Genomic DNA, 12,774 nt, shown 5'->3' with positions numbered 1-12,774 from the left:
GAGGAATGGAGGAGGGAAGGTTTACCAAGAAGTTCTATATCTGTATAAAACTTCACAGGTCAGGGGACAACAACACAGTGAAGTTATGGGAAAAAAATGAAATTATGTAGTAATGTACCGTTATCCTTCAGCCAGTAACACTTTGAACATATCCAGTGGGACATGTCACTTCTCTCAGCAAAAAACCACCCATATTTTTTTCAATGGGAAAATGCATTTTTTATTGTGGTAAAACATATAATGTTAAATTTATCATCTTAACCAATTTTTGAAAGTACAGTTCAGTGGTATTAGGTCTATTCATATTGTCATACAACAAATCTCTAGACTTTTTCATCCTGCAACACTGAAATTCTATACTTACTAAATACTAATACTCTCTCTTGTCTTCTTTCAGTTTTGGGGAACTGAATTTTTATTTTCTGCTTCTATGATTTTGACTCCTTTATATACTTCATATGGGTGGAATCATACAATATTTGTCCTTTTGTGACTGGTTTATTTCACTAAGCATAATGTTTTTGAGGCTCAGCCATGTTGTAGCATGTGATAGGATTTCCTTCCTTTTAAGGCTGCATAATATTCCATTATATGTATATACCATATTTTCTCATCCATTCATCTGTTGATGGACATTTGGATTGCTTCTACCTCCTGGATATTTTGAGTAACGCTGTGATAAACATGGATGTGCAAATATCTCTTTGAGATCCTTTTTTAAAGTCCTTTGGATATATACCCAGAAGTGGGATCGCTGAATCTTATGAAGATCCTGTGACTCTGGGTAATAATACTGGATGTAAAAGGAATTTACTTATGGATATAAATGTGGGTTGTAAGAAAGATGAATAAATAAATTTTGTTAAAATCAAATTGAAAATAAAACATCTATAACCAGTGGGCTTGAAAGTCTTCTACTTTTTTTAGAACACTGACTATATTGCTTTGTTGTCTTCATTTTAATTTGGTTTTCTCCAATATTAGCGAGGTTTTATAAATGAAAATTTTTTCAGCTGACTTCCTGGAAATACTACCTTTGAGAATGTCTAGCTACTCCCCTCACAGCTCGCCTTTGCTGTTCATTTGGGACTAAAGAATAGCTTGTCATCCTGGCCATCTCACATCATTATCTAGCTTCTTAGAAATCAGCTAATGACATTAATTAAAAAATAACAACTTTGACTGTCCTGCTCTAATAATCTGATGTTGTAACCAAGTTAGAAAATGAGGGACTTCCCTGGCGGTCCAGTGGTTAAGGCTCCATGCTCCCAATGCAGGGGGTGCAGGTTCCATCCCTGGTTGAGGACTAAGATCCCACATACCATGCAGCACGGTTGGAATAACTAACTAAATTGGCTTTAAAAAGAAAGGAAAAAAGAAAATTGTGCTTTATCGGTACAGTGATGTTAATGTTAAAAGGACTAAGAAGTACCATCTGGAATAGAAGAAAGGTGGGTATGCTTTTTATGATAAAAATATTACTAAGTAAAGAAGAAAAGCTATTTTAATTCTACACATATATAAGCATTATGTGATCTTATGATTAATTATTTTTCCCTTTCCTTCTGCTTTTTCTTAGATGTTCTTGGCAGCCCTGTCACTCAGCTTTATTTCTAAGTCACTAAGTGGAATCATTATGAAAAGTTCCATCACTCAAATAGAAAGGAGATTTGACATATCATCTTCTACTGTTGGCTTAATTGATGGAAGCTTTGAAATGGGTAATTTTTGTTTGTGTTTTGATTATTACTTAGTAACGAGATTTGCAGAGGTATAAAAGTGTTCACATATGTTCTACACCACTGATCCTTAACCAGGGGTAAATTGCCCCCATCCCCACCCCCTGCCCGGGGGCAATTTGGCAATATCTGGAGATATTTTTGGTTGTCATCTCTGAGGATTAGGGAATGCCACTGGCATCTGGTGGTAGAGGCCAGGGATGCCTTGAAACATCCCACAATGCACAAGACAGCCTCCAAAACAAAGAATTACCTAGTCCAGAATGTCAAAAGTGTAGAGGTTAAAAGACCCTGATCTTACACAAACTCATTGCCTGCAAACTAATATTTTGCAGGGCTAAAACTTCTCTTTCTCAAGATGCCCTAGTGCAAAAAAAAGTTGGAGAGAGGATTATGATTCTGATGATTTGAGGAGAGGAGAACAATTTTGAAGCAATCTTTGTTAGGGTCTACTGTTGAAATGCGTATAAAATTTGGGGTTAAAAGTCTTTTTTGTTTTTAGAACATTGAGTATATTGTTTTGTTGTCTTCATTTTAATTTGGATTTCTCCAATAATAGTGAGGTTTTATATAATTATTTAACATTCTTTTCTCTTATTTTATGAACTGGTCGCTGATTACCTCTGCCCATTTTCCTTTTCCCCCCACTTTTTAATGATTTGAAGGGATTCAAAAATTATGTCTGTTGTATAGATTACACATTTTTTTACAAGTTTGCTCTTTATCTTTTAGCCTTTTAAAAAATATACTTGTTTATTGAATGTTTAAAAAATAATTGTGTAAAGGAAGACCCATCTATCTTTTGGTCAAGAATTCTGCCTTTTCATGATTCAGAGGTTATTACACCATACATATCCTTCACTTTTCCACCTTCTAGGTTTAATGAAACCATCTAGAACTTTAGTATTAGACTGTGATTAGCTTTAAATTCTAACTCATTGTATATCTCTTTATATTGAGGAATTGATTCTTATTATCTTTGTTAAACTTTGTAGCTATTTCAAAGCAATTATTTGGACATGGTTATCAGTTTTACTGGTTTCCTTCTTAACACTATTTCTTGAACCTTATGACTTCAAGTCTCATCTTTAGTTTTTCTGGAGTATATCTTCAAGTCGTTTTTTTTTCCAGAAATAATTGAACATAAGACATATTTTCTGAGCCCTTGCATGTTGGAAAATGTATTTATTTTACTAACATAGTCAACTGATAATTTGAGTATGAAATTAAAACTTCAGAATCTTTTTTTCTCAGAACATTTAAAACATTTATCTACTGTGTTATAACACAATATTATACATAAGAAATCATTACCAGTATCATTGTCATGCACTGATAGGACCTCTTCTTTATGCCTGATTTTCAAAAATTTTAACAACATATACCTAGGACGGTCTCTTTTACATTATTTATGCTGGAGAAATGTATAAATTTTAATCTGATGTCTTAAGCCTTCCTTTACCTCAGGAAATTTATTTTCTATATTTAAATTTGTTCCTTCCCCTCTATATTCTTCTGAAACATATATGAATATTAAATTTTCTGGCTATTTTTTTCACTTCAAGTTTTTCTTTCTAAAATTTGACCTTTTTTTTTTCTTGAAACTCCATCAGTCTTTGCTGATGCCATCTTTCATCTTATTGTATCAGGTCCCAATATATACATTTCTGTAGAGTATTTTAAATTTGCAACAATATTTTATTGTTCTCTTATTATTTTTAGTCTGCTAGTTCTTGTTTTATGGATGCAACATACCTTTGTACCTCTAGAGATACTAACTGGATTTTTTCAAAATGTCTTCTCTTCTTAGTTTCCTCATTTAACTGTTTTCTTCAGGGGTTACTTTATCTGCTGTTTCAGTTTGGTGCTTTTACTTCATGTTACTTTTTTCCATCAAACGTTCAGTAATTCTTCATTGTTGTCTATTCGTTATTATACTTGTAGCTCCAGATGGACTGGAATTGTTCATGACCCCCTCCACTTAGACTGGTCTTCTTCCCCTTTTGAATCTAAATAACTTATAGCTAACATTAAATCTCAAGTGACCTCTCCTCCAGGAAACTTTCCTGAAACCTCTAATTAATTTAAGCTTCCCCTTTCTGTGGTCTAAGAGTACTTCTGTCCATTTATCTATTTTTGTCATTGGTAGGTAAGTTCTTTTAGAGCAGATACCATGCACTGTTTATTCTTTTCCTCTATTTATGGCTTCTAACCCGATGACAAGTACTTAATAAGAAATTAAAGATTTCTAGGAGTGAATGAAAAATGCATGAATAAATACCTTCCCTCAGGTATTTTTGCCCATTTTTCTCCATTCCAGTACAACCCATTCAACTCCAAATTCTTCCTAAAATTTTGCTTCACTAATATCACCAAGTAATTCAAGTACTTTAGTTCTTATCTACAGTCAATTCTGCTTATTAACACCATACGACTTTATAGTGAGTGGCTTAAGGTAAGTGAGTTTCATCTTAATTAAATTACCTGGGACTTCCCCAGTGGTGCAGTGCTTAAGAATCCACCTGCCAATGCAGGGGACACGGGTTCGATCCCTGGTCTGGGAAGATCCCACATGCCACAGAGCAACTAAGCCCATGAGCCAAAACTACTGAGCCCACGTGCCACAAGTACTGATCTCACGTGCCACAACTACAGAGCTCATGTGCTGCAACTACTGAAGCCCACATGCCTAGAGCCCTTGCTCCACAACAAGAGAAACCACCACAAGGAGAAGGCTGCACATCACAACAGAGTAGCCCGAGCTCGCCGCAACTAGAGAAAGCCTGCACACAGCAACAGAGACCCAACACAGCCAAAATAAATAAATAAGTAAATAATAAAAGAATGAATGAATAAATAAATAAAGGCAGAGTCTACTTTAAAAAAAAGTTACCCAATCTTTGAGGAATGGTGCCATGTCTTATGCTCTATTTGTATCCATTCTGTGGCCTTCCATTCTACTGGACACACAATTGGACTCAGTCACTGTTTGCTATAATCAATCATATCAAAATAATTTTGTTTTCTTTCTAGGAAATCTGCTTGTGATTGTATTTGTGAGTTACTTTGGAGCCAAATTACACAGACCAAAACTAATCGGAATTGGTTGCTTCGTTATGGGAGTTGGAAGTATTTTGACTGCTTTACCTCATTTCTTCATGGGATAGTAAGTGGCTCTATGCCATCGATGATCATTTCCTTGTAAATTAATGGTAGAATTTTATTTTTTTCCTTTTAAATAAGCAGTCCCCTTTTGAGAAGAATATCCACTAAGAAGAATATCCACTAAGTATGTGTAGAAATGGAGTATATTTTCTATGTAATAATTAAATTGTTTTATCTACCATGACTCTCATTGATATCAAAATATGAATAGCAATAAATGAGTAGTTTCACAGAAAATAAATAAGCTTTTTGTGACTTTTTAGTATGATATGTATTTCATGTCTTTGCCTACAAGATTTTGATAATACTTAATAAGTCTTTGTTACCAAACTCAGGTCCAGCTGCTCACCACTCGAAAATCAATACCTGAGAGGCAATTGTTGGTAGAAAGGCAAGTTGCTTTTAATCAGAATGCCAACAATCTGGGGAGAAGGTGGACTCATGTCCCCCCAAACCAACTCCCATGATTCTGTTTGGCTATAAAAGTTTTTAAAGGGAAAAGGGAAGTAATGTCAGTTAATCATTGAGATAGAGGGTCAAAGTCATCACCATCCCCCACTGTGTGCAGGCTTGTTGGCTTTTTGTGATTTTTCTTTAGATGCTATCTTGTTCACATAGTTTGTTCATGAGATTACTGAAGGGAGAGCTAGGGAAGAGATCTGGTCATCTGTTAATTACTCATTCTTCATTTCTACTTCTTTGATCTACAGAAAGAACTAACAGGTTAGGCAAGGTATTGTGTGATCAAAAGATTTGAAAGGTGTGCTTGGGTTGGTGATGAGTAGAGTATGGGGCGCCTGATTTAAATGTTAGTTACAATGTAGTTTTGCTAAAGTGACAGGACAAAAGGGCCTCCTGCAGAAACCTCTTTCCTTCCAAAAGCTGCTTACAACTTCACCACTCAACTCACTGCAGTATGGGTTTTCCCACTACCATCTCCACTGAGACTTCTTCCTAAGTCACTGTGTAGTTTTAATTAGAGTCAGATACTAATGACAGAAAGCCAAAAATAGTGATTGCTTAAAGAAGATAAGAGTTTATTTTTTACATAAAAAATTGCAGCCAACCCAGCCCTTGACTGGCCTTGACTTCACGGTCTAAATTGTGGCAATGTTGTTCCTTGCAACAGGATAGAAGGGAAGAAGAATAAGAAGAAACAGAATGCACACAGGCTGAGACTTAAGAAATATTTTCAGAAACATAACCCTTCTACCGACTTCACATTAGCCAGAACTTTGTTACACCTCACATTCAGATAGAAAGTCATTGGGAAAAATAGACTTTACTTCAGGTGTCCCCTTCCCAGCTAAAGATCCCAGGTTCTGTTACCATAGAAGGAGAGAAGAATGGATATTGAGAGCCAATGAGCAGTTTCTGCTAAAGATGTCAATTACTTACTCATTATCAATGCCAACAGCCATGCCTTTTGGTTACTATGTTAATTACTCTATTTGACCCTCATAAATTCTTTCTTCTTCCTGGTGCTATTCCTTATGATTTTCGTTACCTTACTCTCTCTTGATTTATTTCCTCCTTTTGGCTTCTCCATCATGCCCATCTTTTCCTTCTGCTATTGACACCATAAGGTCAGTATTGCCTAAGCTCCCCCTTCAATCTTCTTCACTTTTCATTCTACATGATTTGTGTGGAGTACATGCATTAAATGCCACTATCACTGTACACAGTGAGTTTATCTTATACTCAAGATCTATATAACCAACCACCTTGTGGGTATCTCCATGGGTATTGATTTGAGTCTTCTCCATTTTTTACTTGATGAATCTGGTTAATGGTTTATCAATTTTGTTTATCTTCTCAAAGAACCAGCTTTTAGTTTTATTGATCTTTGCTATTGTTTCCTTCATTTCTTTTTCATTTATTTGTGATTTGATCTTTATGATTTCTTTCCTTCTGCTAACTTTGGGGTTTTGTTGTTCTTCTTCCTCTAATTGCTTTAGGTGTAAGGTTAGGTTGTGTGTTTGAGATGTTTCTTGTTTCTTAAGGTAGGATTGTATTGCTATAAACTTCCTTCTTAGAACTGCTCTTGCTGCATCCCATAGGTTTTGGGTCATTGTGTTTTCATTGTCATTTGTTTTTAGGTATTTTTTGATTTCCTCTTTGATTTCTTCAGTGACCTCTTTGTTATTAAGTAATGTATTGTTTAGCCTCTGTGTGTTTGTATTTTTTACAGATTTTTTCCTGTAATTGATATCTAGTCTCATAGCATTGTGGTTGGAAAAGATACATGATACGATTTCAAGTTTCTTAAATTTATCAAGGCTTGATTTGTGACCCAAGATATGATCTATCCTGGAGAATGTTCCATGAGCACTTGAGAAGAAAGTGTAATCTGCTCTTTTTGGATGGAATGTCCTATAAATATCAATTAAGTCCACCTTGTTTAATGTATCATGTAAAGCTTATGTTTCCTTTTTTGTTTCTATTTTGGATGGTCTGTCCATTGGTGAAAGTGGGGTGTTAAAGTCCCCTACTATGTTTGTGTTGCTTTGATTTCCCCATTTATGGCTGTTAGTATTTGCCCTATGTATTGAGGTGCTCCTATGTTGGGTGCATAAATATTTACAGTTGTTACGTCTTCTTCTTGGATCAATCCCTTGATCATTATGTAGTGTCATTCTTTGTCTCTTGTAACAGTTTTTATTTTAAAGTCTATTTTCTCTGATATGAGAATTGCTACTCCAGCTTTCTTTTGATTTCCATTTGCATGGAATATCTTTTTCCATCCCCTCACTTTTAGTCTGTATGTGTCCCTGGGTCTGAAGTGGGTCTCTTGTAGACAGCATATATATGGGTCTTGTTTTTGTATCCATTCAGCCAGTCTATGTCTTTTGGTTGGAGCATTTAATCCATTTACATTTAAGGTAATTATCAATATGTTTGTTCCTATTACCATTTTCTTAATTGTTTTGGGTTTGTTATTGTAGGTCTTTTCTTTTTCTTGTGTTTCCTACTTAGATAAATTCCTTTAGCATTTGTTTTAAAGCTGGTTTGGTGGTGCTGAATTCTCTTAGCTTTTGCTTCTCTGTAAAGGTTTTAATATCTCTGTCAAATCTGAATGAAATCCTTGCTTGGTAGAGTAATCTTGGTTGTTTTCTCTTTCATCAGTTTAAATATGTCTTGCCACTTCCTTCTGGCTTGCAGAATTTCTGCTGAAAGTTCAGCTGTTAACCTTATGGGGATTCCCTTATATGTTATTTGTTGTTTTTCCCTCGCTGCTTTTAATTTTTTCTTTGTATTTAATTTTTGATAGTTTGATTAATATGTGTCTTGGCATGTTTCTCCTTGGATTTATCCTGTATGGAACCCTGCACCTCCTGGACTTGATTAACTATTTCCTTTCCCATATTAGGGAAGTTTTCAACTATAATCTCTTCAAATATTTTCTGAGTCACTTTCTTTTTCTCTTCTTCTTCCAGGACCCTTATTATTCAAATGTTGGTGCGTTTAATATTGTCCCAGAAGTCTCTAAGACTGTCCTCATTTCCTTTCATTCTTTTCTCTTTATTCTACTCTGCAGTAGTTATTTCCACTATTTTATCTTCCAGGTCACTTATCCGTTCTTCTGCCTCAATTATTCTGCTATTGATTCCTTCTAGAGAATTTTTAATTTCATTTATTGTGTTGTTCATCAATGTTTGTTTGCTCTTTAGTTCTTCTAAGTCCTTGTTAAATGTTTCTTGTATTTTCTCCATTTTATTTCCAAGATTTTGGATCATCTTTACTATCATTACTCTGAATTCTTTTTCAGGTAGACCACATATTTCCTCTTCATTTGTTTGGTCTGGTAGGGTTTTACCTTGCTCCCGCATCTGTTGTGTGTTTCTCTGTCTTCTCATTTTGCTTAACTTACTGTGCTTGGGGTCTCCTTTTCGCAGGCTACAGGTTTGTAGTTCTTGTTGTTTTTGGTGCCTAAGGTGGCTAAGGTTGGTTCAGTGGATTGTGTAGGTTTCTTGGTGGAGGGGACTAGTGCCTGTGTTCTGGTGTATGAGGCTGGATCTTGTCTTCCTGGTGGGCAAGACCAGGTTTGGTGGTGTGTTTTGCAGTGTGTGTGACCTTATTATGATTTTAGGCAGCCTCTCTGCTAATGGGTGGGGTTTTGTTCCTGTCTGGCTAGTTGTTTGGCATAGGGTGTCCAGCACTGTAGCTTGCTCATCATTGAGTGGAGCTGGGTCTTAGCGTTGAGTTGGAGATCTCTGGGAGACCTTTCGCCATTTGATATTATGTGCAGCCAGGAGGTCTCTGGTGGACGAAGGTCCTGAACTCAGCTCTCCCACCTCAGAGGCACAGGCCTGACACCCAGCCGGAGCACCAAGACCCTGTCAGCCACCCAGTTCAGAAGAAAAGAGAGAGAGAAAGATAGAAAGAAAGAAAGAAAGAAAGACAGAAAAAAATTAAAATAAACTTATTAAAATAAAAATAATTATTAAAAATTTAAAAGATTAAAAGTAATTAAAAAATGAGAAAAATAAAAAAGACAATGAGGAGAGCAACCAAACTAAAAACCAAATCCACCAGTTATAGCAAGCACTAAAAACTATACTAAAAAAAAACCCACAAAATAAACAGACAGACAGAACCCACGACAAATGGTAAAAGCAAAGCTATACAGACAATATCATACAAAGCATACACATACACACTCACAAAAAGAGAAAAAGGAAAAAAATATATATCTATATATTAAAAAAAGGAGGAAGAGAGCAACCAGATCAATAAACAAATCTACCAATGATAATAAACTCTAAATACTAAACTAAGATAAACATAAAACCAGGAACAAATTGGATGCAGAAAGCAAACCCCAAGTGTACAGGTGATCCCAAAGTCCACTGCCTCAATTTTGGGATGATTCATTGTCTATTCCAGTATTCCACAGATGCAGGTACATCAAGTTGATTGTGGAGATTTAATCCATGCTCCTGAGGCTGCTGGGAGAGATTTCCCTTTCTCTTCTTTGTTGGCACAGCTCCTGGGGTTCAGCTTTAGATTTGGCCCCGCCTCTGCATGTAGATTGCCTGAGGGCGTTTATTCCCGCCCAGACAGGACAGGGTTAAAGGAGCAGCTTATTCGGGGGCTCTGGCTACTCAGGCCATGGGAGGAGGGGTACGGAATGCTGGGCAAGCCTTCAGCGGCAGAGGCCGACATGACGTTGCAACAGCCTGAGGCGCCGTGTGTTCTCCCGGGGAAGCTGTCCCTGGATCACGGGACCCTGGCAGTGGAGGGCTACACAGGCTCCCTGGAGGGGAGGTGTGGATAGTGACCAGTGCTTGCACACAGGCTTCTTGGTGGCTGCAGCAGCAGCCTTAGCATCTCATGCCCGTCTCTGGGGTCCGCGCTGTTAGCTGCGGCTCGTGCCCATCTCTGGAGCTCATTTAGGCAGTGCTCTGAATCCCCTCTCCTCGTGCACCCTGAAACAATAGTCTCTTGCGTCTTAGGCAGCTCCAGACTTTTTCCCGGACTCCCTCCTGGCTAGCTGTGGCGCACTAGCCCCATTCAGGCTGTGTTCACGCAGCCAACCCCATTCCTCTCCCTGGGATACGACCTCCGAAGCCAGAGCCTCAGCTCCCAGCCCCCGCCTGCTCTGGTGGGTGAGCAGACAAGCCTCTCAGGCTGGTGAGTGCCGGCCGGCAACGATCCTCTGTGCGGGAATCTCTCAGCTTTTCCTTCTGCACACTTGTTGCTGCGCTCTCTTCCATGGCTCCGAAGCTTCTCTCCCACCCTCCATCTCTGCCAGTGAAGGGGCTTCATAGTGTGTGGAAACTTTTCCTCCTTCACAGGTCTTTCCCAGAGGTGCATGTCCTGTCCTTATTCTTTTGTCTCTGTGTTTTCTTTTTTCTTTTGTCCTACCCAGGTACATGGGGGAGTTTCTTGCCTTTTGGGAGGTGTGAAGTCTTCTGCCATTGTTCAGTAGGTGTTCTGTAGGAGTTGTTCCACATGTCGTTGTATTTTTGATGTATCTGTTGGGAGGAAGTTGAGCTCCACATCTTACTCCTCTGCCATCTTGAAGGTCTCCTTCCTTATTTTACATCTAGTAGTTCGTACCTCTTAACCGCCCTTACCCTATATTCCCCCCTTCCCCCACTCCTCTTCTCACTGGTAACCACTAGTTTGTTCTCTGTACTTGTGAGTCTGTTTCTGTTTCGTTATATTTGGGTTTTTTTTGTTTTTTGTTTTTTTTTTAGATTCCACATGTCAGTGAAAATATACAGTATTTGCCTTTCTCTGCCTGACTTATTTTACTAAGCTTAATACCTTTCGGTCCATTCATGTATTTTTAAATATCAGCATTTGCCCCTATTCTAGGTCCGTTCTATTGTTCCTATTAAGTGCTTCCTTATCAAATTGAAATGGATTAGAACTTTTTAAACTAAGTTTTGAAGAGTCAGGCATATGACTGTGTGTGATTATAAACTGATTTTGAAATTTTAGATTGTAACCATCTTTGAAGATAATTCAAAAGATTGATAAATACAGTTAGCAGTTTTTTAAGAGCATGAAACCAAGATATTTCATATGTTACCCAGAATATAAGCACTGCTAGGATGAGAGCAACATGGTACTCCACCTTGCCTGGGGAGTATTGCATGATATTTCTTAGTGAACACTCCCATTTCACTGTTACCCATCACCACTCCTAAAATATAAGCTGGGAAACTGACAGAGTACCCTGATAATTTGGAGAAGAGAATGGTGCAAATAAAGGGGAAAATTCCTCTGTATTTCTGGGAAAAGTGAAAATGCTCAGTAAATATAGTGACGTTCTTACAGTTACAGGTATTCTAAAGACACCGCTATTAATCCATCAGAGAATTCAACATCAAGCTTATCAACTTGTTTGATTAATCAAAATTTGTTACTCAATAGAACATCACTGGAGATAGTGGGAAAAGGTAAGAATTGAACTGGCACTAGTGAATATTAGTGTCACTAATAAATATTCTAAAATTTAACAATTTAATTACATCGTTAAAAAATGATTGCGATATCCATTAGCAAAATTGATTTAAAAGACAAATAGGAAAAACATTTGCATCTTATGTATGTAAGGCAAAAATCATAGTGTTAATATATATTATATATAAAGACCTTCTAGAACTAATAAGAGGAATATTTTGATATGAAATTGGCAAAGAATATATGCAATTAATACAAAAAGGAGGAAGTGGTATAAATATGTTAAAATAATTTTACTCTTTAAGAAAAATTCAAATTATTACACCAATTAAAGATTTTTTACCTATTATAACACAAATCATAAGTTTTAATTATAAATTATAGTACTAGTTAAAGATTTTCCTACCTACTAGATAGGAAAGATTAAAAATAAAAAGAAATGAGGTAGAGGATAAAGACACATTTTATGTATTATGGGGAGTGTATAAATTTCTCTTTTGGAGGTTAATTTTCAATATGGTAAAGAACAAAAATATGCACATCTGCTTAAATCAGAAATTCTACTTTTATTGCTTTATCTTAAGGAAATAATCAGGAATGTGCAGAAGGATTTATTTATCGTTATAGCCATGGCATCCCTGTTTAACAGAATGAAAAATTAGAAATATTGTGTGAGTACATAGAAAAAATTGATTAAATGATAAAACTTATTCAGCACACTATTATGCAGTCATTAAAATCCTGATATGAGAACATAAAGAATATTATGCATATTTTTATATTCACTAAAAATGTGAAAGATATAAACAAACATTAGAAGTGGTACTCTGTGTGGGGAGGGATGGCAGATAATTTTTACTTGTTTTCTTTGTGCTTTTCTGTATTGTCAACTTTTGTAATGTCACTATAAATCATTTTATAATTAGAAAAAAAGCAAAAAAAATTTAAATGGAAT

At 36.5% G+C, this 12,774-nt stretch overlaps 1 protein-coding gene across 1 annotated transcript in view; it reads left to right on the top strand.

The window, feature by feature from the left end:
- Nucleotides 1-12,774, top strand: part of SLCO1B3 (solute carrier organic anion transporter family member 1B3) — a gene marked incomplete at both ends in the record, with an annotated part of 62,919 nt that overhangs the window by 24,939 nt on the left and 25,206 nt on the right. Inside the window, 3 exons of the mRNA XM_079714872.1 lie at nucleotides 1,580-1,721; nucleotides 4,773-4,905; nucleotides 11,694-11,815. Coding sequence (XP_079570998.1) covers nucleotides 1,580-1,721; nucleotides 4,773-4,905; nucleotides 11,694-11,815 — 397 coding nt within the window. The remainder of the gene's footprint in view (nucleotides 1-1,579; nucleotides 1,722-4,772; nucleotides 4,906-11,693; nucleotides 11,816-12,774) is intronic.

The sequence above is a fragment of the Hyperoodon ampullatus genome (assembly GCF_949752795.1).
Source record: "Hyperoodon ampullatus genome assembly, chromosome: 11".
NCBI lineage: Eukaryota > Metazoa > Chordata > Mammalia > Artiodactyla > Ziphiidae > Hyperoodon > Hyperoodon ampullatus.
The sequence above is the reverse complement of the archived record's forward strand: the minus strand, read 5'-3'. Positions and strand labels throughout refer to the sequence as shown.